At 39.2% G+C, this 20,222-nt stretch overlaps 2 protein-coding genes across 2 annotated transcripts in view; one reads left to right on the top strand and one right to left on the bottom strand.

The window, feature by feature from the left end:
- The window catches only part of LOC148376405 (cadherin-6-like), a 65,474-nt gene that overhangs the window by 39,319 nt on the left and 5,933 nt on the right, over positions 1-20,222 (bottom strand). The gene's annotated exons all lie outside the window — the stretch shown is intronic.
- On the top strand, positions 6,289-12,305 carry cyp7a1 (cytochrome P450, family 7, subfamily A, polypeptide 1). The gene is made up of 8 exons (XM_088346817.1): positions 6,289-6,484; positions 6,738-6,978; positions 7,070-7,279; positions 7,344-7,538; positions 7,605-7,804; positions 11,323-11,453; positions 11,588-11,766; positions 11,859-12,305. Exons 1-8 carry the CDS (start codon positions 6,402-6,404, stop codon positions 12,159-12,161), a joined length of 1,542 nt encoding a protein of 513 aa, XP_088202943.1. The 5' UTR covers positions 6,289-6,401; the 3' UTR covers positions 12,162-12,305.

Raw genomic sequence — 20,222 nt, 5'->3', positions numbered from 1 at the left:
ACAGGCTGAACTGAAAACAACTTACTTAAGGAATTCAAATACCACGATCCTACACGCTTAAATTATTAACGACTGGCTTCACAATCGGTATGTCTCACAGATGCCGTGAACTACAATAACCCACTCCCTTAAAAAGATACACACAAACAACTTGATAGAGGCGTGTAGGTGTGGTGTGTCAACAAGGCAGAGATCCATGAAAGCCAGATTTTCATTTAGCCGATAGTGACCTAAAAAAGGAGGTGTGCTTCAGGTTACTGGAGTGTCAACTCTTAACTAGAAGAGATGATTGGAGGGAGGTCAGACAGGCTAAATTAAAGATGGAAGCATTTCTAGTAACCTTGGAGCATGGGTCTCCAAACCTTTCCAAGGCAAGAGATACTTTGTGTTACAAATTATTGCAAAGGGGACCTAATTACCAATGCATTTCTGAAATAACAAGCTATTATGTTAATACTATGTTGTGACTGTGTTATTACTCTGCTACTACTAGGTTCATTGATAAAGTATGGTTTAATAGCTTTAGTCAACCACTACCATTATACTAGAAAATGACTCAGCACTGGTGAGCTACTTACAGAACAGGTGCACGGGAAACTTAGGTCCTAATGGAGGACACTGGTGCCAGTTGGCACCATCTTGGAGTCCCCTGCACTATGTTATTACTATGTTATCACCAGTATAATTATTGTAACTTAAGTTTAACAGACTCAGTCAACCACTAAAAATATCCTATTACTAAAAAATTACAATGACTCAGCACTGGTGAGTTGTTTTAAGAAGAGGACTGTCAGCTCTTCAGCTGTCCTTAGGGGCACCCTGGTGCTGCGGTTACCACGTTGGAGCCCCCTGCACTGTTATTAACATGTAATCATCGGTTTAATTACTTTTAGTAGGGTTTAACAGACTCAGCCAACCACTAAAAATATCTTATCACTAGAAAAACACAATGATCCAGCACTGGTGAGTTATTTTCAGAACAGGACTGTGAGTACTTCAGCTGTCCTTAGGGGGCACCATGGTGCCTGTGGTCACGACCTTGGAGACCCCAGACAGTCTTCTATCTTATTTTTCTCTGTAAAGTCTTTATTTTATGTTTGCCTTGGAGTGCCATGTCTAATCTCATTGCATACGATGTTTCAGTTGTTGTTATCGAGGATCAAAATTACAATTCAGATTCAAATTTCCATTATTTGTTTAAAGGAACGGCACGACAGTGGTTAGCGCGTGTGCGGCACAATTCTGAGGTCATGAGATCGAACCTCCTGTGCGGAGTTTGCATATTCTCCCCGTGCTTGCGTGGCTTTCCACCGGACACTCGGGTTTCCTCTCACATTCCAAAAACATGCATGTAAGGTTAATTGGCTGGTCCAAATTGTCCCTAGGTGTGAACGAGCGGGCGAATTGTCTATCCCTGTGTGCCCTGCAACTGGCTGGCAACCAGTTCAGGGTGTCCCCGGCCTACTGCCCGAAGATAGCTGGGATGGGCTCCAGCACCCCCGTGACCCTACTGAGGATAAGCGGTGCAGATAATGGATGGATTGATAATAACTAGGGAGTCAGCATTCATTTTTTTCAAATTCCAGCATGTATCATGGAAAATCCAGTGATGTCCAGTCAGATTTACACATAAATAAACATGTTAGTCATCATTTAATTGTCAGCGCAGTAGAGAAATATAAAAAATTGTAGCTTAGAAAAGAAAATTTGATTTTCTCACCTTAATTTATACATGAAGTCTATGGATTACTCTTTTAGAATATAGTAAATAGTGGTTTGTCCATGCAATGAGAAAAAAAAGGACTGGATGGCTTCACTTGTTGTTAGCTTGCTAATACTATCTTATTATTATTTTTAAACATTTTCCTAAGATGAGTGCCAAATCAGCATTCTCGGTCTTACTATCGCCCCCTGCCATGAGGCAAGAGAATTGCCAGCCTCACTCTGCATCTTCAAACCCTTGGCACAGTAATCAATTACAAACTAACTGTATTAATGATATACATAATATAAACAAGAAATTGAGACATTCTCAAATAGAAAATCCAAAAAACGGTTAAGTTACCGTGTCTATTTATTTATGAGGTGCTCTAGGATATAACCTTGATTTTGTGATTAAAAATCGGTACAAAATGTTGTCTTCCTTTCTTTTTCTCAGCTCAAATTAAACATTTTAAGTAACAAATTATCATAAGTGCGGCCATGATTAAAATCATTTATTGACAACCTAAACTATGCATATATTTATCGAATGTCCTTTAAGTCCTAGTCCTCACCAGATACACCGAAGAGTTGTTTCCTTTCCCCCGTTTATTTATTTCAGAACCACTTTCAGTGTTCTTCATGATCGAACATTAATCTCTGTTACCGTAAATCAAATGGAATATGATGCTTTTCACATGTCACAGGTGGTCTAGTGGTTATGAAGGTTCAATTCCCGTTGCATCCAACGATTTGCGATTGAGGTCAGTGATGTTTTTCAAATCTTGCACAAATACAGTAAAATAATACCGTAAAACCATGAATTAATCCGCACTCAAATTTTGAATTATTTTTTAAGTTAAAAAAAGCACTTTTTCCTGAACAAATATGGAAAATGATAAAAAAAAATAATACAGAATGAATATCACAATTTAATACATTAAGAATCTTAGATTCCCATGATGACAGGTGAGACTCGGCCTCAACTGCCCCCCTGACAGCACGTCACTGGGAAAAGCCATTGATCTCTCAATGCCGCAACAACTTTGATGACGCGAGTGCAAAGGTCACACGGCAGCGAAAGACAATAACATAATTCCCCTCCCGCAGCCTTGACCTTGACGAATCAACTAGCTGAAATGCTAAGGATAATGCATATCACTCTTTATCAGCATTTACAGCGCTGCAATGCCGTCTCTAATCAGGTCTTTAGTACTTAGAAAAGACCTATATTTCCTAGGAGCTTTCAGAAGAATGCATGGTATTTCTGGAAATATTTCTAATATCAAGTATTTTGTTTCTTCATTAGAAACACATCAAGACTAAATGACCGTACAATGATAAAACTCAACAGAAGTCTTTATTTGATGTAATATAACGTCACTTAATACAAAATTCAATTCTATCTACATCTTTTCACAGATTAAACTTTTTTATTTCTCTGCCTTTTTTCAAAAGTTGGTGTTGCAAGAACTTGGCTTGAGCCCAAAGGACAAAAGCCAAGAGGTTTTCCCGGAGATAATAGTAAATTAACTCCGCGGATGCCAAGGTCAACAATTCAAACTTTGACACGGGTTCAACAATGTATTGCTATGTTCCTTTGCTCTCTGCTCAGCTCACTCAGCTGTATAGATTGTTTGTGGGAGGCAATATTAGCTTTATTAGTATCACCCGCGGGTAAAGTGAGGGTTGTAATGTGTTTGTATGTGATCTTAGTTCATATATATTTCAATATCTGTTTGCTTGTTTGTTTGTCTATTTGTGTGTCTGTCCACCCAACACAAGAGGGAGGAGTTTATATATGACCACCATCTTTCACAGACATACAGGTAAGTTACCCACACATGAAAAATTTCAAAAAAAGCAGACCTGGCACTTTTTGTTTTCTGGTATTTTTTCTCAGAAAGACATTCCACTCTCCCAGGCCAAAACGACATTATGTATCAACACCATCGATTACAGGTAGTAAGGTCGGTTACCCCGGATGTGAAAACTGCCAGAAAATTCTGACTTAGCATTTTTGGTTTTGATGACTCAGCAGTTTTTCCAGAAAGACATTCCCTTCTTCCAGGCCAGAACAACATTAAATCACAACACAATGTCTTACAGACAGTTAGAAGGGTTTTCCTGTATGTTGAAAAATACTCAACTCAACACTTTTGGTTTTGCTAACTCAGCATTTCTTTTTCAGAAATAACATTCCACCCTCTCAGGCAAGAACATTATTGAAAATCGACGGTAGTTTACAGGCAGACAGGTAATTTGGGTCAGGTTAGGTCAGGTAAAAATGGTTTTGCGGGTGATGGTCTCATGGAGCACAGCCATTCTAGTTGTGTTAATGCCTTTATTTTTTTCATTGGCTTGCTTTTTTGTAAAAAAAATAATACTTAAAAACAAAAATAAAACAAAACTGATTGATTTTTGTCTGATGAATCAGATAAATGTTTGGTGTCTCTTGCTCCACTGTAAAACAGTTGGGTTAAAAATAACCGAAGTTTGGGTCGAAATGGACTATATGGGTCTATTTGACCCAATGTCTGGTGTAAAGTTTGAGTTTTTTTTGTACAAAAAAAAAAGAGGTGGATTTTTTTTCTTTAAAATAGTAGCCCCCCTAATTGGTTAATTTTAGACTTAGCAGTCTGGGGCATATTATTTAGTTTTTTTTGTAAAACAAACCATTAAATTGGGTCGAATTGGGTTGGTCCCTATTTTGACCTAAGAGTTTAGAGGGTACACTTCCATGAACACTTTCGCAAAAGAGAAAAAATTCAACTTGTGTTTCCGATCAAGAACTATATGCTTCCACTTTCCATCAGGTGCCTACTAATCATGCAATGTTTAGCCCAATGCTAATAAAAAACGTGGATATCATCCCGACACCTTGACCTGAAATAATAACTATTGTAATCAATTTAGATTTAAGTGAACCTTTTTTCATCCTGTGAGTTACGTTGACAAAAAAAAAAATTGTGACAGGCGAATCCTTTATTTATTTATTTTTGACAATTAATTTTCAATACACTGTTAAACGCTAAAAATAAAGAGCAGCCCCATTTTATACACTCAAACATTTCCCTAACAAATAAATTACTGATAATAATACTGTAAATTACTGTCAAATAATAATTCCAATAATCGATGTGAACTGAAAGTGAACAGCCAATCAGAATGCAGTATACAATGTACTATGCAAAGCCTTAAAGTAGCGAGACTGTGAAAAGTCAAAGGCTTCGTAGCCAGGGCCATTGAAAACAACTTGGCACACACTCAAAATGCTGATTTCAATTTTTTTGCTCCTTTCCCCATAATTGTTTGTATTAATTTCAATTTACTCCAATTTACTATGCATTCCTTTGCAACCCAGTAACATGCATTGTCAGTAATAATCATCCATCCATCCATTATCTGCACCGCTTATCCTCAGTATATCCCCAGCCATCTTCGGGCAGTGGGCAGGGGACATCCTGAACTGGTTGCCAGCCAGTCGCAGGGCACACAGGGACCAACAGCTCACTCGCTCATTCACACCTAGGGACAATTAACCTGACATGCGCGTTTTTGGAATGTGGGAGGAAACCGGAGTGCCCGAAGGAAACCCACACAAGACGGGGAGAACATGCAAACTCTGCACAGGAAAGTTGGATTTGAACCCATGACCTCAGAACTGTCCCGCACACGCGCTAACCACCGCGCTAACCACCGCGCCGCCGTGCTGCCCCAGTAATAATCAATGAAAACATAATATTAATTCATAGAGCAACAACAGGAGTCTACAAGCCCTTTAGCATTAATCTAACTTGCCTTACGGACTGGCTGGCTCATCCAATGAGTTATTTTAAATCAGTGGATTAATTCTGGCCTGTGAGAAAATGGAGGGAGAAGTAGAAGAGAAAAATGAGCTGCAGTAAGTCAAACACTGCCGTTTCAAATATGTCTGCTGGATGTCGCCAAAAGCCAAAATTACTAGTCTGGCCTCCATGAGAGTGTTTTTAGCTCATTTGGCCCCTGAGCTAAAATGAGATTGAAACTCAAGCTTTACAGAAATAGTTACCAGGCAAAGGTAATTTGACGCTAATGGACCAATATAAAAGTTTCTCAAATGCTGCTAGTCCTTCATGTTCCCCAATACACATTCAGTTCCATTGGGGCGGGAGGTGTTGGGTTTGCGGGCCACAGAGCTGAGACCTTGAATCTATTTGCCAACTCTTATGTCTTTCAGGTACCACTGTCCATGGACTCTGGTCAAGGTCATCATACACACACGCACACTCTGTTCACCCCATGCTCGGAACTGTGCTTCCTAGAGCAAGCAGTCATTTTTGACCCAATAGGGAAAGTGAATAAAAAGATTCGAATCAATCTGGTAATCTAATGAAGTTCGGCACAGGGTAGTCTCATAAAAAGAGAGAAAACATGCTTTTTTTTAGTGGGAAGTTGCAAAAAGTAAGACTGACAAATCATCACCAGGCTCGCGTGTAGTGATGATGACATAATGCAAGATTTTTTTGGTCCGCCTTCCGACCCACCCCAAGACACAAACCAGTTATAAAAACCTCCCACATGGCATTGTGTCGTCATTCTCACTTGAGCTCATTCCGTCCATTGACACACAAAACCACACTAACACAAGCGCACTGATTGATTTCACAATTTGTTGTTTCCTGTCTTGGATCTTCCCTTCATCGCTTCTGTTTGCCAAGATGATAATAAGCATCTCTTTGATTTGGGCAGTGCTGGTAGGGTTCTGTTGCATCCTTTGGCTGGCTTTAGGGATACGAAGAAGGTAAGAATACATGATATCTGTCTTCTCAATAAATGATGTCTGAAGCTATTGTAATTTGAGTTTATGCGTTAGCTCAATTTCAAATCTCTGCTCTTGATTAAAGGATTGAATCTATATTTGTATGTAATATTAACCACAGTGATGCCATATAACCCAGAAACATGCAACTTGTACTCTAAGATTTACGGCTAAAGATGTCAAAGATCCTGTTGATGAAGGTAGCTCATGTCACGTTCCCTCAAATGTCCCGCAGGCAGCCGGGGGAGCCTGCAGTTGAAAACGGGTTGATCCCCTTCCTTGGTTGTGCCCTGCAATTTGGGGCCAATCCTCTTCAGTTCCTACGTAGCCGTCAGAAGAAGTACGGCCACATTTTCACCTGTAAGATCGCTGGCAAGTACATCCACTTCTTGTGCGACCCTTTCTCCTACCACTCGGTTATCAGACAAGGTCGACACCTGGACTGGAGGAAATTCCATTTCGCTACATCGGTTAAGGTACGTTTTGTGGATTTAATGCCTTCAGGTCGTGTCATTTGAGTTTTTGCCACATTGTAATGTATTTACTGTTGATTTTTTGTTTCGTTAGGCATTCGGCCATGACAGCTTCGACCCTCGTCACGGGCACACCACAGAAAATCTGCACCAGACTTTTCTGAAAACCTTGCAAGGCGAGGCGTTGCCCTCCTTGATTGACACCATGATGGAGCATCTCCAAGATGTCATGTTGAAGTCCAACACGCTCAGTCCAAGCAAAGATAGCTGGGAAGTGGACGGGATTTTTGCTTTTTGCTACAAGGTAACCAAACAACATCTTGTTTGTACGTAATAAAGGCTGACTTTATTCCTATTGTGTTCTTCAGGTGATGTTTGAATCAGGGTATCTGACGTTATTCGGCAAAGACCTTGGTGAAGATAAGTGTCAGGCTCGCCAGGCAGCTCAGAAAGCTTTAGTGTTGAACGCATTGGAAAATTTCAAAGAATTTGACAAGATCTTCCCAGCTTTGGTGGCCGGCCTCCCAATACACGTCTTCAAGAGTGCTTACAGTGCCAGAGAGGTTGGTGGAAGTTATGACATTTCATTTTAAGTTTCGATGACTAACTACTTTCTCTTTATATTGTAGAACCTAGCCAAAACAATGCATGCTGACAACTTGTCCAAGAGGGAGAATGTCTCAGATCTGATCTCCATGAGAATAATCTTAAACGATTCCCTGTCCACCTTTAACGATGTAAGCAAGGCCAGAACTCATGTTGCGCTGCTTTGGGCATCACAGGCAAATACATTGCCTGCAACCTTTTGGAGTCTTTTTTACATGATAAGGTATGATCTTTCCTTTCATTTATTACTATTTTCTGTGTTTTAATTGTCCATTATCGTAATAAAGTCGCTGCTGTTTATAATGTTCTTTTGCCAGCTTAGTAATCTATTAGGCAGCAATTGATTGATTGACAAAGATCAAAGAAACATTGTACTGCACTGGTAAACTTTGTCTAATCTGCCAGTCACTTTGTGTGCTGTAGTTACATCATATTATCTAAAGTTTATCAAGTTCAGATAACTGATTGTGAATGGGGCAGTGAGACCGCCTGGTGATTAACACATTGGGCCCATGGTTGGGCTTTAAATCACAGGTATAGATTTTCTGTGTATTTACCATGTTTGGAAAATGGGTAGTGTCTTTTCAGGTATATGTACCTGAAGCCCCCAGAACAGGGGTTGGCAATCCAAAATGTTGAAAGAGCCATTTTCAACCCCCAAAAAACAGACAACAAATTTGTCTGGAGCCACAAAAAATGAAAAGCTTTATATAAGCCCTATAATGAATCCAACACACGCTGTGTGTATCTATATTAGCTATAGAAGTCTGCTATCAAAATAACTAATTTTAATGTAGCATATACTGTGGAGAATGATGCATCACATGTCAACACTATTGAAGGATACTTCCTCAAGTTTACTGTCATTACAATATTAATGATTTTCATTAAATAACGTTAAAGAAATGCTATAAAGAAATCCAGTTTTTGATGTTATTTTCATTTTGAGGATTCGAAAAAACAACAAAATTGCAGGTGCATAAATTTGTCCCTTATGTGGGCAACAAAAAGAGTGCAATAAAAATAGCATGTATTTATAAAAATAAAAGGGCAGCATTAATTATAAAAATAAAACGGCATCCTTTTGACAAGGTAAAGTAAATGAAAACACATTAATGCAGTTTGATTTCTGCGCAAATGTCAAACAAGTCAGTGCATGGGTAAAACACAACAGCAGGATCCTTTCTCCTTCTCTTTTGATACTGAAAGCAGCCATGTTCGGGCTTAAGCAACAAAACATAAATAATATCCCCAAGTTTCATAAAAAAATATTTACTGAAAAAAATCAAAAATCACCTACAAAGCTACTTAGTTAATTAAAAAAGTGCTTATGAAAGCATTGTGCGCTTACCCGTTTAATGTGACTTAGTCGGAAGATCAGCCCTGAACAATTCAGCCCGACCTTACCCGAGTACCAGGTAAATAGACCCAAACCCGATGGAATAATTTGATTAGATAAACAAGCCCGAAATAAACCCGAATCTTTAAGTTGCACCCAAAGTAAACACGAAACCTTACTTCAGCTGCACGTACTTCAGCTGCGCGTACTTCAGCGCAGAACTTTGCGTTTCGCCTGAACTACGCAGTTTGGGGTTTATTTGTGGTCTAGTCCCGCAAATTAAGTGTACACTTGCAAGTGCAGTGCCTAAATCAACAGTTTAGCGCCCAAGTGTGTTTTAGTCCGCCGTGGTTGTTGATTTCTCTGCTTATTACCGCCTGGTTGAAGGCAGAATAATGATGTTTACTGCCCATCGACAACGTGCAGGTCGCATTAATGCGTCTTGAACCTTCAAACAAGTCGCATTCCAAAAGATCGGATATATATCGGATTTGGGACCACATATGGAAGAAGTAGACTGGGTCTGGTGTCAAAGAAACGGATACGCCTCGTTTAGACGAACTTTAACAGTTCGGATACAGGTTACGTCCGTGCAAAAAAATCCGATTTACCTGCAGTGTGAACCTGGCCTATGTTTACGTGCAGACAATATCTAGTTTAAAATATGGATTTTCATAATTGATCAGATTAAATTGCCGATAACGACAAGAGTTTAAACGACCAAGAACTCCATTGGGCAAAGAAGCGATGGATGAGTGCCATCATTAAACAAGTTGATCCACATTCAACTTTACACATGAATAGAGGATGATTATTACTATGTCACTCCCCACAATCATTGAAGTACCTTCGTCATTTGTCCTTTGCACTAAAAGATGTTGTGTTGCTGCGTATCGTGCGTTTACCAGTTGGGTTCGTACAGTGCTCATTAGAAGCCCGGATTTACACACATCTTTATAAATATGTGACTGTGTGCTACTGACAGAAATTACCCAGAGTTAGTGTGTGTAATCTGTTTCTGTATTAAAAGATTTAGGCTCAAACTAGCCAAAGAATCATTTGAACAGGCGTTAAGGCGTCAGATAAACTGAACGGGTTCACAAGAATGAGCGTATGAAAGGACTCTCTTAATTGGTCTAGTTGGCACCCTGAACAAAAAGCAGAGTAGGTTTTCTGTGCCCATTTACAAGGACTTACAAAACCTGGATATTGGCAATCAAACTGAACATTGCCCGTATGTAAACTTGGTGAAGATGATTTTGAACACGCTATTTTTCAAGTATTGTCAATGCTTGGGGTCAATGTTCCCTCTAATTTTCCACGGGTCTGAGCGTTCACACAAAGTCGGTGAGCAACACTTGAAACAACAGTGAGCAACCACAATCCCAAGTGTGGCAAGATAATTAATTATCGAACATGTTCAAAACTTGACATCAAGTTACATTTTGCTGAGTTTCCGGCAATGCAAAATTATTTTTCTCTTTTGAATGAATTGACTCATGTACTATTGCAAAGATTGTACGGGCTACAAACGTCATTTGTTCTTACAATTCTTTCACAAGATATCCATTTCTTTTTATTTCCTGATATATTTTGTCGCATAATATTAACATTTTTGGGGGTTTGTTTAGTCGGTTGTAAGATACAGAACTGTACTTAATCACATTTTTCAGTGGAAGTACAATGTTGGCTACAAGATTCACTTGATATAATTGGAAATTATTTAAATGCAACACAAACTTTTTCTTCTTTTTTTTAATTCATTTAAAAACATCTCACTGTGATTATTTTTTCCGAGCTGTTACTTTTTTCTTTTTGTTCTCTATTTACTTTTTTCCTACATTTCTTTATTTTCTTTTTTTCTGGCTTTTTTCTAATTTTTTCCTTCTTTTTTTCTCTTCCTTTTGTTTCTTTTTTTCTCAGCTTTTCACTTTTTTTCATTTTGGTATTTTTTTCTTTTTTGTTCTATCCCCCATTCCTTTAATTCATTTTGTGCATAATTTTACATAATATTTGGTCATTTTGGGAATAAAGAAGCAAAAACAACCTGAAGAGCTGTTTAGGACCCGAAAGAGCCGGTTCCTTTTAGTGAGCCGAGCCGAAGAAGCCCGTTCTCGACAAACTCTACTAACTTCACTCAACTTCGTTCTACTTCGACTCGACTTCAAAATATCGCATTTAGGACACAACGTCAGGGGAACCTGTGTATTTTTACCTTCATGCACTGTAACTTTGACTTAAGTCGCTTCTTAATTAGTCATTTTGAGCCCTCATTTTTGTGCGCTGGCTAGATTTTCTTGTGCTCTGAGAATGTGCGAGCAGTGCGCAATTGCGCACGCATGCAGCTTAGAGGGAGCACTGCTTGGGGTTTAATAGTGACCTGAGTTCTTCCATTTCCTCAGGAGTCCAGATGCAATGAAAGCAGCCAATGAAGAGGTACGAAGAGTGCTGCAGGCATCAGGTCAGACGGTTAACCCTGGTGACCCCACCTTGAACTTGAAAAGAGACCAATTGGACAATATGCCTGTTTTAGGTGAGTTTTTTACAATACAAAAGGATTTTTCAATAGATGATCCTAAAACGACATACTTTAATTCAAGAGAAAACAGTTTTGAGTCAATTTCATGTTTTCATGTTTGTATCCTATTGTAATCTCTTCAATTTCAGACAGCATTATCAATGAGGCCATGCGTCTGTCCAGCGCTTCTATGAACGTCCGTGTCGCCAAAGAAAACTTTTTACTTCATCTTGACAACCAGGAAGCCTACCATATAAGAAAAGATGATGTCATAGCATTGTACCCCCCTATGCTGCACTACGATCCAGAAATCTACGAAGACCCTTATGTGAGGAGCTTTCAAACCTATATATAAAACCACAAGAGTGTCAAGCACAGCTTGTTTGTTGACAATCCTTTTCTCTGTTCTTGAACTCGCAGGAATATAAATTTGACCGATTCCTGGATGAAAACGGTCATGAGAAAACCACGTTCTACCGCAACGGCAGAAAATTACGATACTTCTGCATGCCCTTTGGGTCTGGGGTCACCAAATGTCCAGGAAGATTTTTTGCAGTATACGAAATTAAGCAGTTCTTGTCTTTGGTGTTGTCTTACTTCGAAATGGAACTTCTTGACCCTGCCATCAAAGTTCCACCTCTGGACCAATCACGCGCTGGTTTAGGAATCCTTCAACCAACATATGACGTCGATTTTAGATACAAATTGAAATCCAGCTTTTAAGTTTGTTGTTCTTTGAGATGTTAACGTCATTGCATGTTATGTGAAATTGTACATAGAGTTATTTAAATGCAATTGTAATTGTCTTGCTATATATGTAAATAGTTGTTTTCACTGCTGTATATTAAAAGTGTTCATTTGTCGCTATGGTCGTAGTTTGCACATCTGCGAAAGCAGAGCGATTTTCTGCCATCCAGACAACAGTTGTAGTTGCAGACGGCATTCTGCACTAAAAATTCAGTCTGGATTTTGTTGCATTTGGTATAATGACATTAGAATTTAGAATTTGGCATATTCAAAAGCGTCACAAAACCAGATAAAAATGGGAATTGATAAACAAGTTTATTTGTATTGAGAGAGAGGGAGACAGGATATTCATACTTAGTGCAATACGTTCATTAAAATATATCTTATGTAACAAGTTGGCAACTAACTACAACAGCCCATTCCAGAAAAACTTGCCTCATATTTATTGTACCCTGATTAATTGTCACTCCAGTATTGAGTGATAAAAACCGAAACCATCGAAAAGTAACATGCAAAAATATATCGCCCATTCAGATGAAAACCCAAACAATTATTTTTAATGGTACTTGTGTATGTGGGGGAACTGTAAACTACACAAACTGACTTGAAAACAAGACCTACGGTTCACAACATTACCAAATTAACAACACCATTAACTAAAGTCAACACAACCTATGTTAGAATTGTCTTTATTGTCATTGATTACAGACGTGGCAGTTCAGAATAATCATGTAAAAAAGGCTTTAAAGTAACATTTTATTTAAAAAAATAGTATTAGAATAGATAATCTATATATACAAGGTAGTGCTTGTAGACTGGTCTAGATTGTAAGTGTATTATAAAAATACAGATGCTGCCCTACTTATGAACAAGGTTCTGGACGATCGTTCGTAAGTTGAAGTTTGTCACGAAGCGGATCAGGGAACGGGAAAAAAGAACTCATTTGCGTAGACTTACTCACACAATTTATTGGGGAAAGATGAGGGGGATGCGCACACTCGATCCGGGGATCGATGGTCGCGGAGTGGATTAAAAATGAAAAACACAAACAAAAGAAAAGTTGTCTGAAACGGATCAGATCAAAAACAAAACAAAGCAGGCTCAAATGCAGGCAAAATTACAATCTAGGCCTTTCTCAGAATCAAACAGAACTTGCAGGAATCTCACAGAATGCCACACCGAAGTGCAACAAAGTTCCACAAGTATAACAAGGTTTAACAAACGATCTGGCAAAGCACATTTCAAAAAAGAACGTTTGGGTACCCACAGGAGTAATCAGTCAATGCGAGTCAGCCGGTGCCATCAGGAGGGGCCAGCTGGGCGCCATGGCAACCGTGCAAGACGTCGGAAGTAGGGGAGCATCGGTAGTGTAATGAAAATAGTGCAATGACAAAGGTGGCAACAAACTATGTTTTTTCTCCCTATTTACTCATCATCTGTACAGGAAAATATATCAAATACCCTGTTTTATTTGATTAAGCGGTTTAAGATAGCATTTCAAAAATAAAATAAAGTAATAATATTGAACATAGTTTTGCTGGCTTTGATTATTTTGTTATTTGACATTTTTTGGTTCCATTGGCAAATCATTTTTACTCATTTCATGTATAAATATTATTATTATTAAAAAAACCCATGATGATTTTCTGGACTGTGTTAATAATCCCATATAAGGTTCTCCAGTCTGCTGCCATTCACTCAGTATACTACACCAAGATGCTATACAGTATGCCAAAATGCACTACACTGTTGTTCAGAGGCATGTCAAACATGGCCCGCAGGTCAGATCCAGCCTGTTTGAAGATGTAATCCAGCCCGCCATAACATTTCGAGTATGTCAATAAAAAGAAGCGAGTCTCTAGGTTTTTTCTTTTAAAAGTTAGGATTTTTGTTATCCAAATGCAAACCACATGCTCTTTCCAGCCAATAGAGGGCTGTTTTGAGTAGGTATAGGGTGGTGAGTTGGTTCAGGTGTAAAACTGCATTCACTCAACTGTCAAACTACGTAAACCAATTAAGACAATTCAATGCCAAACATGAATATCTTTTTTCCCGTGTTTGCGATTAAGATGTTGCGTTTGAAAAAGATCCATTGTCATCTGTGATTACTGTATAATATGTAGGGTAGGTTACTATTGTAGGCTGAATGATAAGCATAATATTCAAAAACAAGCTAAATATTTGCAGCTTTACAGAACCAGCCCACCTGAGAACAGCAAGTCTGGATCTGGCCCCGGAGCCAAACTGAATTTGACTTCCCTGTTCTAAGAGAACCTCATCAAATCTCTGTTTTTCTGAGTGGTCTCAGGATATGGAGCTGCTGCTAGGTCTTACCTACCACAGCTTTGTTGTTGGCGGAACAGCCAAGTCCAGTGCTGTCCAGTGCTGTTCATAGAATAGGTTTAAAAACATGATAAATGTTTTTTAAGACTTCTATTATTGCTTCAGGTGACTGGCTTCTTAATGACACACAACACGAGACTTAACATATCCTGATTAAAAATAAGCAAGGTGTCATTACGCCGACTACAATCTCTGCTTACAGTGCAACAAAACCACAATGCAACTCAATGAAAACCAACAGGTTAGGAAAGTACTAACACAAACGTGTACACATAATTGCACCGAAGATTAGCTAATGATTCCAACAATGCTAAACACGTTGCTAAGTGTGTCACAACATCTCCTGGTTGACTTTTGCACTGAAAATATGCGACCTTGGCTCCATGATTGAATTGTTTGGGCCTTCTGTATTTTCTTTCAAAACCTGTTAGCATCCAACAGTTGTGAGGCAAGCACAACAAATTTATAAAAAAAGCGTAAGAAATGTTGCTGTCAATTGGATGACTCACGCTTCAATAGCACCCTGTCAGATCAGGGTTAACTTCCGATTGAGTTGTTTGGACGTTGCTGGGCGGTGTAATATCTGAAAATGTTCCACAAAAACAAGTTCACGGGCTTGTGCTTGTCACCTTGGATCTCAAATGGGCAGAATTCCGCATGTTTATAGCAGGTGTCACCAACCTTTTTGAAGCTGAGAGCTACTTTTTTGTTACTGATTATCGCAAAAGGCTACCAGTTTCATATTCTTTGCTTGAATACCGTAAAATTTGGACTATAAGCTGAATTTTTTTCCCTAAGATTTTAACCCAGCAGCTTATGCAAATATGCAGCTAATTTATGCATTTTCTCAAACGACCGCCAGGGGTGCCCGAGCAGTAAGCGAGAGAAACATGTGGAATGTATGTGTCGAGGAAGACGCAAGTTTATTGTAACTTTGTGCATGAATAAAATTAGCATGAACAGACCATTATCATGGAAAATGTGTCTGTCAGGACCAGAACGGAAACAGGACCCAATTGCGTTACGTTTCTCACAAGTTTTATTGAAGGAAAGAGGAAGGGCTGCGCCCACGTTTCAGTGTTAGCTGGACGCGGGAAGCAAGTCGCTCTCGTACTCGGATTGTGATCCGAACACAGAAGTGGATCTTTCGTAGCGAGCGATGGCGGTGTCAGGGACGGAAAAACAGGTCAATAGCTGGGACGGGAGAGCAAAAGCGTGGTCAGGCTCAGAAACGGGTCGTAAGCTGGGACGGGAGAGCAGACGTGGTCGGGATCAAAAACGGGTCGTAGATCGGGACAGGAGAGCACACGTGGTCATAGCTGGAGACAGACAGGAGCCAGGGTGGGAGTCAGGGTCGAAAAAGGCTTGCCGAGTATACACTGAGGTTCGCAGACAGACTGACAACAGGGGACTGACAGGACAGGGTTCAAATAGTGACAGGGAGCCAATCGGAACCTGTAGCGGTTGGCGCCAAATGAGCGGGCACAGGTGAGTCACATCAGTAATCATGACAGATGTCATTCAGAAGGGGGGGGGGGCTAGCTAACATATTGGGAATCATTTTACGAGTCTCTTTATTAAACGGAAATTATGTGGCGAAACAAACAGAATACAAGAAGCAACATCCAACGTAGCAGAAACGTTTGCAGTGGATTTCTATTTATCAGTCAGCATTATCGGGTGTTTAGGAATAAATATTTTACACGGTTGGATTCTATGGATTGGATTCTCCATTTAGGCCCCGGTGCTGTGGAATGCTCTTCCCCCTGAGCTTCGATCTGCAACCTCAGTGGAAATGTTTAAATCTAAGCTTAAAACACACTTCTATTCTATAGCATATGAATAACCTATATTTTATGTTCACAATATCTGTGTATTATTTGCCCTCATGTAGGTTTTAGATCAGGGGATGGTGTCATAATAGTCTGTGGTTTGCAATAATCTGTGGTCTGTGCAGCCATTTGAGATTTTGTGATTAAGGGCTATACAAATAAACATGACTTGACTAAATTGAGAAAATTGTTTTGGGGTAATTTGATGTTTGCACTTTTTTTTTTATTGTATTTTAACCCAATTCTATTTTACTGATATAGAAACTGTTGGCTACTCGTGGTGCCTGAATAATAGCAGTATCCTGTAAGTAAATGGTCTGCATTTATATAGCGTTTTTCAAGTCACTGAAGACTTCCTAATACGCTTTACAATGTGCTTCACACTTACCAATTCACACATACTCACACACTGATAGCAGCGCCAGCCATGCAAGGCAACTACATGCTTATTGGGGACATGAGGGATTCAGTGTGTTGCCCAAAGACACTTCGACATATAACACAGAGGAGCCGGGAATCGATCCTGCAACCTCTTGATCCCGTGACGAGCGCTACACCTCCTCAGCTACTGAGTAGCAAACTGTTGGCTACCCATGCTGCCTGTGTGATAGTTGTATCCTGTATTTAATTTGTGGGGATTTTGATATCAAGAACATTTGTCTTTTGGGATTAATGACAGAGGCCTAAAAAATATTGATTTATTTATCTAGTCAGACTGGAATATTTTTAAAAATATTCAATCTATTATGAATGTGCCCCTCAGGTTGTAACTTTGAATTATTAATTTCCGTCTGTTTGACTTTGACACCCCTGGCTTAGATAAACAAAACTACAAATGAACTGCACGAAACTAGAGGATGCAAGAACTCATCAAATAGAATAAACATGTATCATTTTAACTATCGTGCCGTCTTTAAAATCTCAACACGGTAGTGACGATATATTGTGGATTTTAAATATCCTAATATCTTGAGACGTGATAGTTGCATTCACGGTCAAAACATGTTTTCAGAATTTTATTTTGAAAAAAGAAAATAAATAAAAGCTCATTTTCTTGAGAGTCACATAAATGTGCCACTTTCATGACAGGACATCCTGATGAAATATTTTTGTTTTGAAGTTGTAACATGAGAAATAATGGACTGTTGTTTTTTTTTCCAACCGTATTGTTATTTTTGTGTGCAAATTCATACATCTTTTATCTGAAACAGCTGCTTTTGCCTGTAGTAACCTCTTCGCTAAACACGGGACATGACTGGATGAACTTAAATGCCCCCAAAAGCACATGTGCACAATTCTATGTTGACATCAGTTTAGCTAATGTTTGCTCACGACTTTAGCGGTTGGCTTATCAATTTCTACAAAAGCTTTACGGTCGTGCCTTTCACTAATTCCTGATCACGTCTATATTACTTCCATGACAACAATTTTTCTGAATGATACCAAATAGCAGTGATGGATCATATATTTCACAGCTAGGCCTTCAATGAAGGTGTGACATTCGCAAACAAACCGGCGCTATGAGCCGGCTCTTGGCAGTGAAGGCGGGAGCCGGCTCCCCACTACGGTGGCCGAGAGGTACAAAACGCTTTTACATTTTGAGAAGACAATTTCATATTTTAGGAGACACTATTACATACCATAAAACAAAATTACAAGTTTTGAAACAAATGTACATTTCAGAGAACAACCTGACAAGACACAAAACACCTTTACAGCTCAAATTTTACCTGAAAGGGAATGTCCCAACTCTAGGGCTCAACTGGAAGTCACAGTTTTTAAAAACTCTAAGAACCGACTGCACGAAAAGCCAAACAGCGTAAAGCGGCTCATGTGTTCGCCAAAAAACGGGCAAAACATAACGCGTCTGCTGTCCATGTCCTCGCTGCTCGTGTTTTACCATCAACATGAGCTCCTCGTTTCAGTCGCTTCTCGCCGTCACTTCAAGTTGAGTCCTAGAGTTGGGAGATTCCCTTTTCGGTAACAATTGAGATGTAAAGGCTTTTGGGGATTTGTAAAAGTAATTTGTGTCTTGTCAAGTTGTTCTCTGAAATGTACATTTGTTTCAAAACTTTTAATTTCGTTTTATGATGTGTAAAAGTGTTTCCAAAGTTTTAAGATTGTTTCCAAAAATGTAAAAGTGTTTTGCACCTCTCGGCCACCGTACCCCACCAATCAAAAGCAGGTTACCTTCAGGATGCCGTTTTTCTATTGTGACTGATTAATACGCATGTTTTTTTTTAGATGTGAAATATGTTGGGTATAGAAAGGATTCAAATTGTTTTGTACATTATCTTTTTTTTTGTCGTCAGTAATTCATTTTAATCTATGACTCCTGCTTTTTTTTCAGAAATAATGTGATTTACATAACATATGTATAATGGATTCTTGTATTTCATTGTTAAATTATTGTTGTACTGAAATGTCAATATTTTTAACTAACATTTTTGTTTTTGTTTGTATTTTTCAAATATTCTGAGTTGCTTTACATCAAAGGGACAGTGTGTCATTTTTAGTGCCTCCTAGTGGTACAATTTTTTTTATCTGCAATAATTTTAATATTTCATCTATTTTTATCTAGCTTGGTAATATCCCTCAAGAGGGGTGACCGACAGCAAGACAAACATATAAAAACCAAGAAAATAAAGGGGAAAAAAATAGCAAAAAAAACACACCCAAACATTTTTGGACCATGGCCAACCCAAATGCCCAAACACTCAAACAAGTTAGGCACCTCAGCACCTAAGACGGTCATGCTTTCGACCCTCCAGATGAAACGGGACACAAGAAAGCGGCCGTGTCACTCGGGTCAGGGTGACACAACACACTCTTCTGTTCAACAGCAGGGCCCGACAGCTTTCACTGGTTTACCCCTGCCGCATCATACGGGTGCCCAGCCCATCCTTTAAAACGCGTGCGCAATCCCACTATCCTTTCACAACACCTCTCCACTCCTTCCTATCACCAACAAGAGCTCTAGCTGCCATTATATTTAGACCCCTTTCCTGCAATGCACTCATAACACTATCCATCCACGTAAATCGCGGCCTTCCTCTTGGTCTCCTTCCATTGACTTCAGCTCTGTAGATCCTCTTCAACATTCGCTCCTCATCCATCCTCTCCATGTGTCCAAACCAACCGAGTACTCTCTTATCCACACGCTTGCTCAGTTCCACTACTACTCCAGTTCTGTCTCTCACAATTTAATTTCTCAATCTATCCAATCTTGTCACTATATTTCATACCAGTGCCAAAATAGTGAGTTACAGTTTGAAGGCCAGTAGAACAAAATGTACATGCAACTTCAAAATCTTTATTAAACCTTTTTGAAATGTCCAATCTCTAAGGGTAGCTCCTGTTCATTATTTTAAAGGGAATTTCTCACACATAATATGTTAACAAATAGTAGTTGGGTAACAACCACACTTGTTTTCCAGGCAATTCTATGAAAGACGTCACATATGTAAGTCACTCACACGACATTGAATTTGCGCTTTCTCCCTCAATTGTTTTTTTACAAACCATTTGGTGATCAACCTCCCAATTTCAAACCCTAATGCCGACGGCCAAGTAGGTAGGCAACGGGTCCTAACAGAGCCCGCCCAAGGCATAAGCGAGCCAAGCGACTGCTTAGGCCCCCGCAACCGCTAGGGAGCCCCCAAGAGTGGTTACCTTTAATGGTCCCCATTGTCACTTTGTGTTCACTCAAAAATACTTCGACAGAAATACAACAAAAATACTACAAAATAACTAAAACAATTCAATCTCAAATATAATGCTTAAAACATGGACCTCATATGTTATTTTGCCTTAATTTAAAAAAAAAAAAAAAAAAAAAATATATATATATATATATATATAT

The sequence above is a fragment of the Urocampus carinirostris genome, chromosome 1 (genome assembly GCF_059441175.1).
Source record: "Urocampus carinirostris isolate Australia breed hairy pipefish chromosome 1, RoL_Ucar_1.0, whole genome shotgun sequence".
NCBI classification, from domain to species: domain Eukaryota; kingdom Metazoa; phylum Chordata; class Actinopteri; order Syngnathiformes; family Syngnathidae; genus Urocampus; species Urocampus carinirostris.
The sequence above is the reverse complement of the archived record's forward strand: the minus strand, read 5'-3'. Positions and strand labels throughout refer to the sequence as shown.

What these genes read in the sequence shown, in the direction of transcription:
- cyp7a1 (XM_088346817.1), top strand. Translation starts at nt 6,402, where the DNA reads ATGATAATAAGCATCTCTTTGATTTGGGCAGTGCTGGTAGGGTTCTGT. An exon ending in AGTCTTTTTTACATGATAAG is followed by an intron (nt 7,805 to 11,322) that starts GTATGATCTTTC and finishes CCATTTCCTCAG; the next exon opens with GAGTCCAGATGCAATGAAAG. An exon ending in GGACAATATGCCTGTTTTAG is followed by an intron (nt 11,454 to 11,587) that starts GTGAGTTTTTTA and finishes CTTCAATTTCAG; the next exon opens with ACAGCATTATCAATGAGGCC.